The sequence below is a fragment of the Penaeus chinensis genome, chromosome 5 (assembly GCF_019202785.1).
Source record: "Penaeus chinensis breed Huanghai No. 1 chromosome 5, ASM1920278v2, whole genome shotgun sequence".
Classification (NCBI taxonomy): Eukaryota; Metazoa; Arthropoda; class Malacostraca; order Decapoda; family Penaeidae; genus Penaeus; species Penaeus chinensis.
Window position 1 is genome coordinate 13,021,376 of NC_061823.1, and position 17,500 is coordinate 13,038,875.

The window sequence follows — 17,500 nt, forward strand, 5'->3', positions numbered from 1 at the left end:
ATAGTTTTATATATGTATATATATATGTATGTATGTATGTATGTATGTATATACATATATATGTGTGTGTCTGTGCATATATATATATACATACATAAATACATATATATGGATATATAGCGAGCGTGTGTGTATGTGTATGTATTAGCCAGCCTGTTTACCAGTGCAGTGAATAGTTATATTTATGTATGTACATTATTTTTTTGTTATTTCCTTTTATGACAGATACACCGCTCCTGACGGCACGGACGTCCACCTCCAGTACGTAGCTGACGAGCGCGGCTTCCAGCCACAGGGTGACCACCTGCCAGTGGCCCCCGAGTTCCCCCACCCGATCCCTCAGTTCGTCCTCGACCAGATCGCCTTCGCCGCTGAGGAGGACGCCCGCAATGCCCGTGGAGAGGTCTCCCGCTCCTATGGTGCTCCTCATGATGACTGAATATATTAAGCGAATGTCTCTCTACCGCCGATTTTCTGTTATTTATAATTACATAATAAACTGACAGATTATACCATCTGCAATTGCAGACTAAGTCCTATGTATAGCTGTACAAATAAAAATGATATCTTATGCTGCCTTTTAATGTTTCTATGACGAAACAAAAAAAAAATATTATCTCTGCCACTAATATATACATCATATATGTTCCTAGCTCATGTACATACACATACACACACACACACACACACACACACACATATATATGCACATATGATTGTAAATTCATATGTCTATATAAACGTATATATACAAATATATATATATATATATATATATATATATGTATGTATACATATATATTTTTCAACAGCTATTCATTCCATAAGCCTCTCTCAGTTCACTATTGACAGGTTATTTGGCAGTGTCACCCTTGCCTGATTGGATGCCTTTCCTAATCAACCGCGGTTCGGCACGCTGACACTTGCACCACGGCGGCGATTTCCCCTACGACAACTGCGTTTAGAATTCTCAAGGCGATATGTCGTTTTCTCGCTATGCGATCGGGCTCAAGCCAGCAGTCGGAGCACAGGCATTATTACGACCGCCGCGACGTGGAATTGTATGTATATATGCATACATATATATATGTGTATGTATATATACATAAATATATATGTGTGTGTGTGTGTACATATATATGTATATATGTGTATTCATATATATTTATGTGTATGCGCGTATATGTGTGTGTGTGGGTATAAGTGTAAGTATTTATACATATGTATTAACGATTTCGTATCATATGTAAGTGTATACATATATATGTGTATATAACGTGTGTGTGTGTGTGTGTGTGTCTATATATGTAGATATATAGATATAATACATTTGTACATGTGTATATATATATATATATATATAAGTATATACGCATATACATGTGTATGTGTGTGTGTTGACACACATACATACATATATATGTACTTTAATCTTTACAAATTACGACTACTGTAGACGTATATCCTGAGAAGAAAATTATAGAATACATGTACACGCACACACACACACACATATATGTATGTATGTATGGATGCATGTGTTAATATGTATATGTATATATATATATGTATATATATGTATACATGCATATATATATACACACACACATGTGTGTGTGTGTGTGTGTGTGTGTGAGAAAGAGAGAGAGAGAGAGAGAGAGAGAGAGAGAGAGAGAGAGAGAGAGAGAGAGAGTGTGTGAGTGTGTGTGTATGTATATATATATATATATATATATATAAATATATATATATATATATATGCATGTATGTATGCACGTATATATGCATATATATATATATATATATATATATATATATATATATATATATATATATATATATATGCATGTATGTATGCACGTATATATGCATATATATATATATATATATATATATATATATATATATATATATATATATATATATATATATATATATATATATAAGTGTGTGTGTGCGTGTGTGTGTGTGTGTGTACATAGACACGCACACACACACACACGCATATATTTATACATATAAACGTGTGCGCATGTGTGTGTGTGTGTGCTGGTGTGTGTGTGCGCGTGTGCGTTCTTACACAATAATAAGAAATATGAATATTTTGTACCTTAATCACCACCGTACGATTATATGTAGAACGTGTTGATATTTGAACTAACTTAAGTAAATTGCATTTCCCTTTAGACCAATAAAACATAAAAATATATGACATCAGTATGAATTTCGGAAGAACAACAATGGCAATTTCATACAGAAAAATCAGCTATTTGATTTTTTTATATATGGAATTAGAAAGACTATTGCTGTGAACCTTCTTCCTTATTTTTATTATATAATAGGGTAAATAACATTACGTGTACCATCTTTTACTTGCCTGTATCTAATCAAGGGGAAAGTTCAAGCTATCTGTTAATGCGAACTACTGGAAATATATGTGGATGATATGATAAAAATGGTACACATACTGAATAAGTAAATAATGCATTTCATTAGTGAAAAGCTGATTTTTTAAAACCTCATTCAAAATTCATACACACACCCTCATACATACACACACGCGCAGACACACACACACACACACACACACACACATATATATATATATATATAATACAAGAATATATATACGTATATATATCAGATACATATATATATATATATATATATACATGTATATGTATATAATACAAATATATATACATATATATATCACATACATATATATAGTATATATGTATATATGTGTGTGTGTGTGTGTGTGTGTGTGTGTGTGTGTGTGTGTGTGCATGTATTTGCGTGTGTGTATATGTATATATATGTATATATATATATGCATATATATATATTTTTTTTTTTAACAGCCATTCATTCCACTGCAGGACAAAAGCCTCTCTCAATTTATTATTGAGAGGTTATATGGTAGTGCCACCCTTGCCTGATTGGATGCCCTTCCTAATCTACCGTGGTTCGATGCGATACCACTTGTGGCACGGCGGTGACTTCCCCTACGGCACCTGCGTTTGACTTCTCAAGGCGATATGTCGTTTTCTCGGCCTCGAAGCAGCAGTCAGAGCGCAGGCATTTTTACGACCGCCGCGACGGGGAATTGAACTATGTGTATATGTGTGTGTGTGTGTGTGTAAATATAAATATAATTAGGTATGTATATAGACATGTATCTGTGTGTGTGTGTGTGTAAATATAAATATAATTAGGTATGTATATAGACATGTGTGTGTGTGTGTGTGTGTGTGTGTGTGTGTGTGTGTGTGTGTGTGTGTGTGTGTGTGTGTGTATGTGTGATCGTGTATATAGATATATAGATAGATATACGCACACAAACATATATGTATATGTATATATACATACATATATGTGTGTGTGTGTGTGTGTGTGTGAGTGTAAATTTGAATCAAGAATATTGTAATACTATTATTTCCTGCCGTTTCTGGTTAGTGCATATCGTACAAAGCTTGATATAACTTAGAAAATTGAATTTAATCTTTAAGATTGGCAGTCAATGAACCACGGGTCTAAGGTTAGACCCAAATGTACATTTATGTCAAGAATATATCTTGTTCTCGACCTTGAACTTATGGTTCCAAGAAAATGTCAAATGACCGGCTACAGCGAGGACAAACCTGCAGCTTCATTTAAGATATAAATTCCTATAATCTCTTCGTTAGTATGTTTTTAGTATTATCATCTGTCCACCTTTAATAATTACACTGTACTTCCGTGTTTTCTAAAATCATTAAAATGCTTGAAATTCCGACTCGTAGGAAAAATGAAAAATGAAACAACCGGCAACTCAGGCTCCCTGAAAACTGGATATAAATGCAGTCGATATCTTGCCAGAAGACAGAGACATACACCTCATTCAAAATGAAATTCGTAAGTACAACTACAGTACACCATCGGTCCTATCCAATCAATTCTGATAGATTCAGACATTCGCAAACTGTAACTTCCATTATGCTTGTTTTACAGGTAGTATTTTTAGTTCTTATCGCCGTGGCCTTTGCCGACCGGCTGTATGAGGCCCCTGCGGCTCGTGCTGACTCCGACGAGATCGCCATCTTGAGGGACGACCGTGTGATCGAGGACGACGGAAGGTACAACTTCGACATGGAAACTGCCAACGGAATCGTCATGTCTGAGTCTGGCTCTCCTGTAGGTGACGAGGGAGCCATCAACAGTGCCGGCTCTTTTTCGTGAGTAAAAGCAGTTACGTCTGATTATATGGAAGAAAATACAGTAATATCTAAATGATCTATATGTAAATAATAAATCATAAAGTTATCTATACTGCTAGTAATAACTTGTTAATTGCTTTTCGTGGCAGGTACACTGCTCCAGACGGCACTAAGGTCCACCTCCAGTACGTAGCTGACGAGCGCGGCTTCCAGCCACAGGGTGACCACCTGCCAGTGGCTCCCGAGTTCCCCCACCCAATCCCTCAGTTCGTCCTCGACCAGATTGCCTTCGCCGCTGAGGAGGACGCTCGCAATGCCCGTGGAGAAGTCTCCCGCTCCTATGGTGCTCCTCATGATGACTAATCAATTTATCTCGATTGCGACAATTACCTAAGATGAAGATTGTATGTATGTGTATGTAGTTTATTTATTGTTACGTGAATAAATTTTGGCGTTGTATTTAACATGCGTTTGTCATTCTATGAAGTTACACCCAGATTAAACTCCAACAAGAAAAACTATTTATCTATAGACCTATACATATATAATCTTTCTATCTTTCTGTCTGTTCATCTATTATTAAGAGAAAGAGAAATACGAACAGAAAAGGAACATACCTACATATGAAGTGGAGTACATATTAAACATATATTCATAAAATTATGCACACATACAGAAAGATTTTACAAAACAAAACAGTGTTTTCATGTGAAGGAGCATTGTTCCAAATCTTATACATTATCTTACTCCTAAGCTTTTGGTTATTGCCTTGACAGTATATCTAGTGCTCGAAGACGTCTTCGCCTGATAAATAGAATACATTGCAAGTCCCACAGAAAAAAAACAACAACACTAAAACAGTGGCGATCTCTTCTGGCCACAGACGCTTCTTCCAGTCCAAACGGTAGTCTGTGTTGCCATACTTGAACTGTGGATGTTAAAAAGTCTTTATCATTACTTTATCCTAGAAAGGAAATTATTAAACAGTTGTTTATATATGTTAGTACGTATCTCAGCAGCTATGAGTTACGGAACCGATAACTTCACATATATACACACACATTTGTAAACATGTGTTTGTGTTCATCTATATCTATGTATAACCTCTGTATAAAAGAGATAATAAACAATGAAGGGAGGAAGAAAGAGATGATAAGCAATTTTGATGTAATGACACTGCGTATTTAGCTAATTTTTCAAGTATAATAAACAAAATTTACAGAAATTCTAATCTATCATTTGATAAAGACTAAGGATTAGTCATCCCTTGTAGCACCATATGATTGTGAAATGTAAATGTCCTTCCGGTGTCCTTCTCACGGGTGAATTTGGTCGAAAGCATAAAGAGGGATCGGGTGAGAGAAGTCGGGAGCCACTGTAGGTGGTCACCCTGGGGCTGGAAGCCGTTCTCGTCCCTTCAGGTGCAGTGTACCTGTCATTAATGCAGGATATGTGTGTATGTGTGCACTCATAAGACTCTTAGTATAATGTGAATCTGATTTTTTTTCACAGCATATCACTGGGATTTATCTTTCAGTATACACATTATTACATGCACATACCTACGATACACATACATATTATGCATGTGTATTGCTAGTGCAAAGGGCTCGCATTTGTGACTTTGTCAATAAGAAAATCATAATGGCAGAATATATCACATTTATTTTGTATAACTGTACATTAGAGTAAGTCTGCATAACCAGACGATATAATCTGTCTGTTTATAATGTAAATATAAATAGCATAAGATCGGCGGTCGAGAGAGACAGTTGCTAATAACAAGCTCAGTCATCATGAGGAGCACCATAGGAGCGGGAGACCTCTCCACGGGCCTTGCGGGCGTCCTCCTCCGCGGCGAAGGCGATCTGCTCGAGGACGAAGTCAGGGATTGGGTGGGGGAACTCGGGGGCCACTGGCAGGTGGTCACCCTGTGGCTGGAAGCCGTGCTCGTCAGCTACGTATTGAAGGTGGACGTCAGTGCCGTCAGGAGCGGTGTACCTGAAATGAATAGTGGTTACTTTTTCAGATCCCAATCATTTTCAGAAGATTGTGACTGTTATTTTCAATCTAACTCATATAGACATCCGGCCTGTTAAACCATTTACTCACGAAAAGGAGCCAGCACTGTTGATGGCTCCCTCATCTCCAGGAGAGCCAGACTCGGACATGACGATTCCGTTGGCAGTTTCCATGTCGAAGTTGTACCTTCCGTCGTCCTCGATCACGCGATCGTCCCTCAAGATGGCGATCTCGTCGGAGGCAGCACGAGCTGGGGCCTCATACAGCCGGTCGGCAAAGGCCACGGCGACAAGGAGGGCGAGCACTACCTGTAAAACATGATGATTGAAGACTTTCCAATTTGGGCCCGATAAGTATTTGAGTTAAATCGCCAACTCTGGAAAAAAAAGTGACTTACAAACTTCATGATGAACGAACTGTATCTCACTGATGCATTGCATTCGAATGCTCCATTTATATTGCAAGAAGGGTCCAATGTTGCCAGTTGTCATCATCAGTATACAATACCCTATATTTGTGTGACGTAATATCATCCAAAAATATATATCTTTTTACGTGACAAGTTACTGACTTCTATTGGGATCTGTATAATTCTGGATGTTTAGTCGAATCACTCTCTCCTCTGTCTCTCTCTCGATTTGTATTTTTTTATATAATCTTTCACTTATTGGTTCACGTTATGATTATATAGCTTAGAATGAGGTGGGGAAAGCATAAGATTTAGATGGTTCAAAAGGGTTGATATATATGAAATAAAAATATCAATAATATCCATTCACGATTAATGAAATGGAGTATCTAAGATAACTGATACAAAGTCTATCTATAGTATGGTACACTATCTTTGAAGAAGTTTAATTTCATTCCTGAATAAGGCTATGCAGGAAACGAGATTACTTGTAGATATTGTCTTTCGGAATCCAAGAGACCGAGAGATTTCGAGCTTCTAAGATTTTAAAAAGGTGAATGAAAGAAAAATCTAAGAAGCGTTAGAGAGATCGTCTTTTTAATGATCGATAAGTAGGGTACGCCTGTATACGGAAAAAAAAATGTTTTAGGAAGTATGGCATTTCACCTAGAAACATTGAAATCCGTGATGTGATATGATTTTAAGAGCATACTGTAAGAACTGTAATAATAGTCTATAGTATTTTGAACAAAAGTATGTAATAGGGGTGAAAACAAAATCATAAAATACAAAAAAAAAAATCCGTATTACCAAAACAGAAATATTACCATAAAGCCACAGAATACACTTACAGGAGAAAGCGATTTCCAGTATAAATGGAAGTTTACGACGATTTCGAGTAGACAGGAAATTAGCATGAAAGAAACGGTGCATAACGTTTGAAAATATAGTTATGCGGAAATACAAAGATGGAAAGGAGATGTGATCTAGTAGTTATGCAAATGTTCACTAAGAAATATAGAGGTAACAAGTAAGTATAATTTTAAAAATGGAGGATAACTAATGTGTTAAGAGATATGGAAAAAAGTTTCGCTTAGTAATTTATGGGTGTTCATATGCTACACTAAGTCTGTATACATCTCTTTTAGCAGAAATGATATAGTAAGAAATGTGTAATAAACAAGAAGAAACGGACTTTGGCATTCAGTTTTAATATGTAGCTACATAGACAGTTGTGTGTGTGAGTAAAATAAAATACGTGTACAGTTCCATTGGCGAGAAAATGTATTCAAAATCTTTTCTTAGCCTTTAAAATTCCTTGGGTTTTGAAAATCAAGCAATATACACAACTGATACATGCAATAATATAAACTAGTCTATATTCATAAATATGCTAATCCATTTTTTTTTTTTTTTTCTAGGAAAGCCATCATCAGTTCAACAGCCGCAAAGCATAGACGGTTCTTGCGAATGAAATATTCAGTAGCAAATGGTAATGAACAAACAAAGTGATTGTACGAAGGAACCTGAGTTGAAAAGAAGAAAGGCAACAGTGTAAAAAATTCACTGGCACTGTCTTTAGTTAGAGACCAGCAACATTTATCTCCAAATGATGAAACAGTTTAGACACGACTTAAAGCTGTTGCTGTTACCATGTGATCAGGTTTAATTGAAAATGATACTTATTTAAAGGAGTTTGTTGGAACAATACATAAGAATGACCCCCCCGCCACACACACATGCATATATAACAAGTCCATGCCCATCAGTTTATGTATGACGATCGAGATATTGATAGTTTAATATAAACATCAGAGGTATGTAGAATTAAAAGAGTATTAGGAGGAATCGTGTATATATATGTGTATGTATGATTGTGTGCGTGTGTGTGCAAATACACACACACACATATGTATGTGTGTGTGCGCGTGCGTGTGTGTGTATTTATTTATTCATATGTGAGTTAGGTACAGATGCGTGTCTGTGTTCGGTAGTCTGTAGATGAAAGACCAAATCTGCAGTTTAAGTGCAGAAAGAAAGGCTGATACGAAAGCTTTTTACATTAAGCATAACAAGCAATTTTGGAAAAGGGAAAGGCTTATATAATATGCATTTCATTTATGCGTTAACAGATGAAAACCTAACTACATCAATATATATATACATTCATAAGTACAATGTCAACAGATCGAAAACGTGAATTATCACGTAGTTGATGAAGGGCTTTAGTCGTCATGAGGAGCACCATAAGACCGTGAAATCTCTCCACGGGCATTGCGGGCATCTTCCTCTTTGGCGAATTCGATCTGCCTGAGGACGAAGTCGGGGATTGGGTGGGGGAACTCGGGAGCCACTGGCAGGTGGTCGCCCTGCGGCTGGAAGCCGTTCTCGTCAGCTACATATTGGAGGTGGATGTCAGTGCCGTCAGGAGCGGTGTACCTGTCACGGATAAGGATATCAGTATATAGTACGCATTCAAGAAATTAAATAGTAGCTTTATAGCATAACTAGCATCTTCAGACTGTAGGAGTTGCTTTATAACAAGGGGGGAAATCCTGAAATTTTGAAAGTGCAATCGCCTAAAAGTCTAAACCATCTGAGGTTACTTACGAAAAGGATCCAGCACTATTGATGGCTCCATCTTCTCCAGGAGAGCCAGACTCAGACATGACGATTCCGTTGGCAGTCTCCATGTCGAAGTTGTACCTTCCGTCGTCCTCGATCACGCGGTCGTCCCTCAAGATGGCGATCTCGTCGGAGGCAGCACGAGCTGGGGCCTCATACAGCCGGTCGGCAAAGGCCACGGCGACAAGGAGGGCGAGCACTACCTGTAAAACATGATGAATGAAGACTCTCCAATTAGGGCCCTATAACTATTTGAGTTAAATCCCCAACTCTGGAAAAGGGTGACTTACAAACTTCATGTTGAACGAACTGTATCTCACTGATGCATTGCATTCGAATGCTCCATTTATATTGCAAGACGAGTCCAATGTTGCCAGTTGTCATCATCAGTATACAATATACCCTACATTTGTGTGACGTAATATTATCCATAAATGGATATATCTTTTTACGTGACAACTTATCGACTTCTATTGGGATCTGTATATTTCTCGATTTTTTTTTTTTTTTTTTGTGTGTTTCTTTTCATAGTCTTTCATTTACTGGTTCACGTTATGATTATATAGCTTAAAATGAGGTGGGGAAGCATAAGATTTAGATGATTTTAGGGAATATATATTTTTCTTAACTAGATTTCTACTTTCCCATTTTGAAATGATGGCCTTATCTACTTGATAAGTGATCGAATGTTATTATAAAATTCAAGTCGTAGTGAAGTGCTCAAGCGTTAGGGAAAGTGTGGAATACTATTGACCAAGTAAGAATGTGAAGGATCGTTTATTGATCAAGAGATAAGGCATTTGAAAAATAAAATAAAAGTATCCCAGACAATCGCTAGTTGACAAGGGTTGATATATATGAAATAAAAATATCAATATTATCCCTTCACGATTAATGAAATGGAGTGATCTAAGATAACTGATACAGAGGCTATCTGCAGTATGGTACACTATCTTTGAAGAAGTTTCACCTTCATTCCTGAATAAGGCCATGCAGGAAACGAGATTCCTTGTAGATATTGTCTTTCGAAATCCAAATTACTGGACCGAGAGACCGAGAGATTTCGAGCTTCAAAGATTTTGAAAAGGTGAATGAATGAAAAATCTAAGAAGCGTTTGAGAAATCGTCTTTTTAATGATCGACAAGAAGGGTACGCCCATTTACAAAAAGGCTATCTACAGTATGGACCGAAAGACTTATGGATTTCGAGCTTCTTTTAAAAGTTGTCTCTAACACTTTGATAAAGGTGAATGAAGGAAAAATCTTAGAAGCGTTACAGAGATCGTCTTTTTAATGATCGAATAGAAGGGTGCGCCTACTAACAAAACAAAATATTTATTGTTTTAGGTATAAGCATTGAAATCCGTGATATATGATTTTAGGAGCATATTGTAGATGTAAGAATAGTCTGTAACATTTTGTAAAAAATCATGTGAAAGGGGTGAAAAAAAAACCTTAAAATCCAAAAGAAAATCTGTATAACCAAAACATATATATTAGCATAGACTCTTCTAAAGCCAGACAATACACTTGCAGGAGAAAGCGAATTCCAGTATAAATGGCAGTTTACGACGATTTCGAGTAGACAGGAAATTAGCATGAAAGAAACGGCTCGGCCCAACGTTTGAAAATATTGTTATGCGGAAATACAAAGATGGAAAGGAGATGCGATCTCTTAGTAATGCAAATGTACAGTAGGAAGTATAGAGGCAACAAGTAAGTATAACTATTGCGGTATTAGATAGGGAAGAGTCTGCGCTTAATAATCTATGAGTGTTCATAAACTACTGTAAGTCTGTATACATCTCTTTTAGCAGAAATGATATAGTAAGAGATTTGTAATAAACAAGAACATACGGACTTCGGCCTTCAGATTTTAGATGTAGCTGCATAGATAGTTGTATGTAAATTAATATAAGTGTACAATGCCATTGACAAGAAAATTTATTCACTCCTTTATCAGCCTTTACAATTCCTTGGGACTTGAAAACCATGCTATATAATATACAGCTGAAATATGCAATAATATAAACAAGTATTTATTCACAAAAATATTAATCAATATTTTTTTCTAAGAAAACCATCATCAGCACAGCAGCCGCAGTTCATATATGGTTCTTGTAAACGTATTCTTCAGTAGCAAACGCCAATGAACGAACAGAGGAATTGTAAAAGGAACCTGTGTTGTAAAGAAAGGCAGCAGTGCAAAAATTATACCGACACTGTGTATCTCTAAATTATGACACAGTTTAGACGTAATTTAATGCCGATATCAAGTTACCATGCGAGTAGGCTTGTTTCGAAATGGTACTCATTTAAAGGAGGATGTAGGAGCAATATATAAGAATAAACACACACACACACACACACACATACACACATATATATATATATATATATATATATATATATATAACAATAAGTTCATGCCCATCAGTTCATGTATGACGATCGAGATATTGATAGTTTAAGATGAACATAATAAGAATTAAAGGAGTATTAGGAATCGTATATGTGTGTGTGTTTCTGTATTTACATGTGAGTTAGGTACAGAGGCGTGTCTGTGTTCGGTTGTCTGTAGATGAAAGACTAGATGTTCAATATAAATGCATGCCATCTAACAAAAAGAAAGGCTGAAAGTTTTTACATTAAGCATTACAAGCATCTTTGGAAAAGGGAAAGGCTTATATCATATACAGTTCCTTTATGTATTAACAGATAAAAAAAAAAACTAACTACACTAACATATATATATATATATACACATTCATTCAAAAGTACAATGTCAACAGATCGAAAACGTGAATTATCACGTAGTTGATGAAGGGCTTTAGTCGTCATGAGGAGCACCATAAGACCGTGAAATCTCTCCACGGGCATTGCGGGCATCTTCCTCTTTGGCGAATTCGATCTGCCTGAGGACGAAGTCGGGGATTGGGTGGGGGAACTCGGGAGCCACTGGCAGGTGGTCGCCCTGCGGCTGGAAGCCGTTCTCGTCAGCTACATATTGGAGGTGGATGTCAGTGCCGTCAGGAGCGGTGTACCTGTCACGGATAAGGATATCAGTATATAGTACGCATTCAAGAAATTAAATAGTAGCTTTATAGCATAACTAGCATCTTCAGACTGTAGGAGTTGCTTTATAACAAGGGGGGAAATCCTGAAATTTTGAAAGTGCAATCGCCTAAAAGTCTAAACCATCTGAGGTTACTTACGAAAAGGATCCAGCACTATTGATGGCTCCATCTTCTCCAGGAGAGCCAGACTCAGACATGACGATTCCGTTGGCAGTCTCCATGTCGAAGTTGTACCTTCCGTCGTCCTCGATCACGCGGTCGTCCCTCAAGATGGCGATCTCGTCGGAGGCAGCACGAGCTGGGGCCTCATACAGCCGGTCGGCAAAGGCCACGGCGACAAGGAGGGCGAGCACTACCTGTAATACATGATGAATGAAGACTTTCCATTTGGGGCCTGAGGACTATTTCAGTTAAATCGCCAACTATGGAAAATGTGACTTACAAACTTCATGTTGAACGACCTGTATCTTACTGATGCATTGCATTAGAACGCTCTATTTATATTGCAAGGAGGATCCAAAGTTGCCAGTTGTCATCATCGGTATAGGCTTTACTTTATAGATTTGTGATGTAACATTAATCTAAATATAACAAAATCTTTTTGTGTGACAACATACCGATTTCTGTTGGGATTTGCATCATTCTGGATGATTAGACGATTCTCTCCCTCTCTCTTAAGGATTTGTATTTTCTAGTTTTATAATCTTTCACTTGCTGATTCAGATTATGATTATATAACTTGGAATGAGGTGTAGGAAGCATTGGATTTGTGTGATATTAGGATATATATATTCTTAACTTTCTATTTTCACCACTTTGAAATGATGGCCCTAGGATAAGTGGTCGGATGCTATGATAAAGTTCTAGTTGTAGAGTGAAGTTTCTGGAAAGTGTGGAATACAACTGACCAAGAAAGAATGAAATGAAAAATAGCTTTATAGTATTCGAGAGAATTGCTAGTTGACAAGGTTGGATATAAAATTGGAAATAAATCATAATATGCTTTCACGATGACTGAAAGGGAGTGATCTGAGGTAACTAATGCAAATGCTATTTACTGTATAGTACACTGTCTTTAAAGAAGTTTCAGCTTCATTCCTGCGAGATGTTGACCAGTAGAAAACGGGGTTACCTTAGATTTAGAGATTCTGGGCTTTTATAAATGGTCTCGAAAACTTTGGAAATGGAATAGGAGAATGAAAGAAAATTCTTGAAGGCGTTAGAGAGTTAGTCTTTTTACGGATCGACTAGGAGCGTACGCCTGTTTACAAAACAGAATATTTAGTGCTATAGGAAAAACGCCATTTCACCTAGAAGCTTTGAAATCCGTGATATGATATTATAAGTTCCTTTCGTAAGGAATGTAAGTATACTTATAGTATTTTAAGAAAGTATGTAAAAGGTGTAAAAAGAAATCCCTAAGAGACTTTGCTTCGTTATTACTAAAAGAAAAATATTAGCAAATTCTCAAAAGGCCAGATATACAGTTACAGGGGAGAGCTATTTCTGGTATAAATGGTATTTTATCATAATTTCGAGTAGGAATGAAATTAGCATGAAAGGAACGACGAGGCCCAACGTTTAAAAATATAGTTATGCGGATATACAAAGATGCAGAGGAGATGAGACGAGCTAGATAATTGTACAAATTTACCGCATAATATATGAAAGTAACAAGTCGACGTAGTTTTAAAAATAGGGGATAACTAATATGATATTAGATATGGAAAAATCGAAGTTTACTCTTAGTAATCTATGAGTGTCCATATATTGCAATAAATCAGTATACATACCTTGCAGCAGAACTGATATAATAAGAGATTTATGATAGACAAGAAACGGAATTCGGCATTCAGGTTTTAGATGTGGATACATAGACAGTTGTGTGTGTGTGTTATCAGGCTTTAAAATTCCTTGGATTTTGAAAACCACACAATATACAACTGATATATGGAATAGTATAAACTAGTCTATATTCATAAATATGTTAATCAGTTATTTTTTTCAAGGGAAACCATTATTAGTTCAACAGCTACAGACCATAGTCGATTCTTGGGAACGTATTCTTCAGTAGCAAACGAGTAGAGGGACTGGATGAAGGAATCTGAGCTGAGAAGAAAGGCAGTAGTACAAAAAATATGACCAGCAACTTTTATAACCAAATGATGAAACAGTCTAGACACGGCTTAATGCCTATATCAAGCTTAATTCAAAATTATACCCATTTAAAGGAGGATGTAGGAGCAATACATAAGAAGGAATCCCATTCATTTATATATGTATTCTAACCAGAGGTCTTAACGTAGACGGAAGCCCTTTCGAGGACACTGAGGAATAGGAAAGAAAAACATTGTCAAGAGTGGCATGATAATTTCTTTGACTTAAAAGTCAGGCACAGAAAACACAAAATATTAAGATTGGAGTAGGTTTGGGATCTACATCACTGCACATCTGTCCATGTATGACGTTAGAGGTATTGATAGTATGAGATGAACATAAGAGGTCTGCAGAATGAAAGGAGTATTAGGAGGAATCGTATTTAAATACATATATACATATATATATACATATGTGTGTGATTGTGTGTGTGTGGTGTGTGTGTGTGTGTGTGTGTGTGTGTGTGTGTGTGTGTGTGTGTATGTGTGCGCGCGCGTGTGTATGTGCACACCAACGGCCACACACACAAACACACACATACCAACAGCCACACACACACATATGTATGAGTTAGGTAGGGGTCAGTGTCTGTGTACAGTTGTATGTAGATGAGAGACCAAATGTGCTATACCAAAGTTGTTTGCATTAAGCATTACGAACAATTTTGGAAAAGGGAAAGGCTTATGTTATATACAATAAATTTATGGTTAACAGATGAAAAACAGTTACACTAATAGATATATACAATCATAAGTACAATGTCAACAGATCGACAACCGTGAACATGAAGTAGTTGTTCAAGAGCTTTAGTCATCATGAGGAGCACCATAAGACCGTGAAATCTCTCCACGGGCATTGCGGGCATCTTCCTCTTTGGCGAATTCGATCTGCCTGAGGACGAAGTCGGGGATTGGGTGGGGGAACTCGGGAGCCACTGGCAGGTGGTCGCCCTGGGGCTGGAAGCCGTTCTCGTCAGCTACATATTGGAGGTGGATGTCAGTGCCGTCAGGAGCGGTGTACCTGTCACGGAAAAGGATATCAATATATGGTACGCAAATTAGCATCTTCAGAATATATAAGTTTATTATTAGGGAGAATATCCTGATATTTTGAAAGAATAATCACCTAAAAGTCTAAACCATCTGAGGTTACTTACGAAAAGGATCCAGCACTATTGATGGCTCCATCTTCTCCAGGAGAGCCAGATTCAGACATGACGATTCCGTTGGCAGTTTCCATGTCGAAGTTGTACCTTCCATCGTCCTCGATCACGCGGTCGTCCCTCAAGATGGCGACCTCGTCGGAGTCATCCCGAGCTGGGGCCTCATACAGCCGGTCGGCAAAGGCCACGGCGACAAGGAGGGCGAGCACTACCTGTAATACATGATGAATGAAGACTCTCCAATTGGGGCCCGAGCACTATTCTACAGAAATAGCTAACTAAGGATAGTATGACTTACAATCTTCATGTTGAACGAGCTGTATCTCACTGATGCATTGCAATAGAACTTTCCATTTATATTGCAAGGAAGGTCCAAGTTGCCAGTTGCCATCATCAGGATATACTTTATCTTATATATTTGTGATGCAACATCATACAAATATGAATATATTTTGTGACAACATACCGATTTCTGTTGGGATTTGAATCTCTCAAGCATTTGTATTTTTTAATTTCATACTCTTTTGATTACTGTCTTACGTTATGATTATATAATATGGAGTGAGATGGAGGAAGCATATGATTTAGATGATTTTAGGAAGTATATGTTTATTCTTAACTATATTTCTACTTTCCCAGTTTGAAATGATCCTGTCTACCTGAGGATAAGTGATCGAATGCTATGAAGTTCTAAATGTAGAATTAAGAACGCGGAGGATCGTTTATTGAGCATGAGAGAAATGAAAGGAAAAATATTATGAAAGTTTTTGTAAAGAAAAGTTTATAACATGCCTTCAACAATCACTGAAATGGAGTGATCTGAGATGACTAATACAAGGGCTATCTACTATATAGTAGTATTGGTCCAAGAAATGTAGTCAGATTTATATAAAGTGGAAAAGGTGAATGAAAACGTTTTATGGATCAACTGGAAGGTACACCTATTTACAACAGAAAATATTTTGTGCTTTAGGAAGTACACCATTTCAACCAAGAAGCTTTGGGATCCATGGTGTGATATGATTTTAACATCAGAGTGTAAGAAATGTAAGAATAGTTTATAGCATTTTGAAAAACAATGTAAAAGAGATGAAAAAAAAATCTACGAAACTCCGCTTCTATATTGCCGAATAAAAGTATTAACAACGTATCTTAAAAAGCAGGATAAACCTAATACCAGGTTCACGATGATTTCGAGCAGAGAACAAATTAGCATGAAAAAAACGTTTGAAAATATAGTATGAGATATAGAAGAAATAAGTAAACATACTTTTAAAAGTAGAGGATAATTAATATGGTATTAAATATGGAAAAACGTCTACGCTTAGTAATCTATGGGTGCCCATATGTTGCAATAAGTCTGTACACATCCCTTGCAGTAAAAGTGATATAGTAAGAAATATGTAATAGACAAAAACCGGAATTCGACATTCAGGTTTTAGATGTACATGTGTGTGTGTGTGTGTGTGTGTGTGTGTGTGTGTGTGTGTGTGTGTGTGTGTGTGTGTGTGTGTGTGTGTGAAATAAAATGTGTGTACAGTGCCATATACAGAAATATGTTCTTTTTTTCTAGGAAAACCATCATCAGCTCAAGAGCCGCAGATTATAGATCATAGATGTATTCTTCAGTAGCAAACGCCCATGAACGAACTGAGTGAAGGAACCTGAGCTGAGAAGAAGGTATCAGTGCAAAAAACATACTTGCACTGTCTTTAGTTAGAGACCAGCAACAGTTACTACCCAAATGATGAAAAGTTTAGACATGATTTAAAGCCGTTGTCGTTACCATGAGAGTAGGCTTAATTCAATATAATACTCATTGAAAGGAGGATGTAGGAGCAATCCATAA

The 17,500-nt window shown here is 36.9% G+C and overlaps 6 protein-coding genes across 6 annotated transcripts in view; 2 read left to right on the forward strand and 4 right to left on the reverse strand.

Annotated features, from left to right (window-relative positions):
• LOC125025968 (cuticle protein AMP1A-like) overlaps nucleotides 1-571 on the forward strand; it is a 1,499-nt gene extending 928 nt beyond the window's left edge. Inside the window, exon 3 of the mRNA XM_047614328.1 lies at nucleotides 226-571. Coding sequence (XP_047470284.1) covers nucleotides 226-439 — 214 coding nt within the window. The 3' untranslated portion in view covers nucleotides 440-571. The remainder of the gene's footprint in view (nucleotides 1-225) is intronic.
• A 3,297-nt stretch (nucleotides 572-3,868) lies between these two features.
• Nucleotides 3,869-4,663, forward strand: LOC125025966 (cuticle protein AMP1A-like). The gene is made up of 3 exons (XM_047614327.1): nucleotides 3,869-3,897; nucleotides 3,994-4,217; nucleotides 4,349-4,663. Exons 1-3 carry the CDS (start codon nucleotides 3,889-3,891, stop codon nucleotides 4,560-4,562), a joined length of 447 nt encoding a protein of 148 aa, XP_047470283.1. The 5' UTR covers nucleotides 3,869-3,888; the 3' UTR covers nucleotides 4,563-4,663.
• A 1,183-nt stretch (nucleotides 4,664-5,846) lies between these two features.
• LOC125025378 (cuticle protein AMP1A-like) lies at nucleotides 5,847-6,632 on the reverse strand. The gene is made up of 3 exons (XM_047613356.1): nucleotides 6,619-6,632; nucleotides 6,312-6,529; nucleotides 5,847-6,200 (listed from the first exon to the last, which is right to left on the reverse strand). Exons 1-3 carry the CDS (start codon nucleotides 6,625-6,627, stop codon nucleotides 5,987-5,989), a joined length of 441 nt encoding a protein of 146 aa, XP_047469312.1. The 5' UTR covers nucleotides 6,628-6,632; the 3' UTR covers nucleotides 5,847-5,986.
• A 2,101-nt stretch (nucleotides 6,633-8,733) lies between these two features.
• LOC125025380 (cuticle protein AMP1A-like) lies at nucleotides 8,734-9,559 on the reverse strand. The gene is made up of 3 exons (XM_047613359.1): nucleotides 9,546-9,559; nucleotides 9,241-9,458; nucleotides 8,734-9,069 (listed from the first exon to the last, which is right to left on the reverse strand). Exons 1-3 carry the CDS (start codon nucleotides 9,552-9,554, stop codon nucleotides 8,856-8,858), a joined length of 441 nt encoding a protein of 146 aa, XP_047469315.1. The 5' UTR covers nucleotides 9,555-9,559; the 3' UTR covers nucleotides 8,734-8,855.
• A 2,429-nt stretch (nucleotides 9,560-11,988) lies between these two features.
• Nucleotides 11,989-12,844, reverse strand: LOC125025379 (cuticle protein AMP1A-like). The gene is made up of 3 exons (XM_047613358.1): nucleotides 12,775-12,844; nucleotides 12,471-12,688; nucleotides 11,989-12,299 (listed from the first exon to the last, which is right to left on the reverse strand). Exons 1-3 carry the CDS (start codon nucleotides 12,781-12,783, stop codon nucleotides 12,086-12,088), a joined length of 441 nt encoding a protein of 146 aa, XP_047469314.1. The 5' UTR covers nucleotides 12,784-12,844; the 3' UTR covers nucleotides 11,989-12,085.
• A 2,331-nt stretch (nucleotides 12,845-15,175) lies between these two features.
• The window catches only part of LOC125025374 (cuticle protein AMP1A-like), a 12,860-nt gene continuing 10,535 nt past the window's right edge, over nucleotides 15,176-17,500 (reverse strand). Inside the window, exon 3 of the mRNA XM_047613353.1 lies at nucleotides 15,176-15,509. Coding sequence (XP_047469309.1) covers nucleotides 15,296-15,509 — 214 coding nt within the window. The 3' untranslated portion in view covers nucleotides 15,176-15,295. The remainder of the gene's footprint in view (nucleotides 15,510-17,500) is intronic.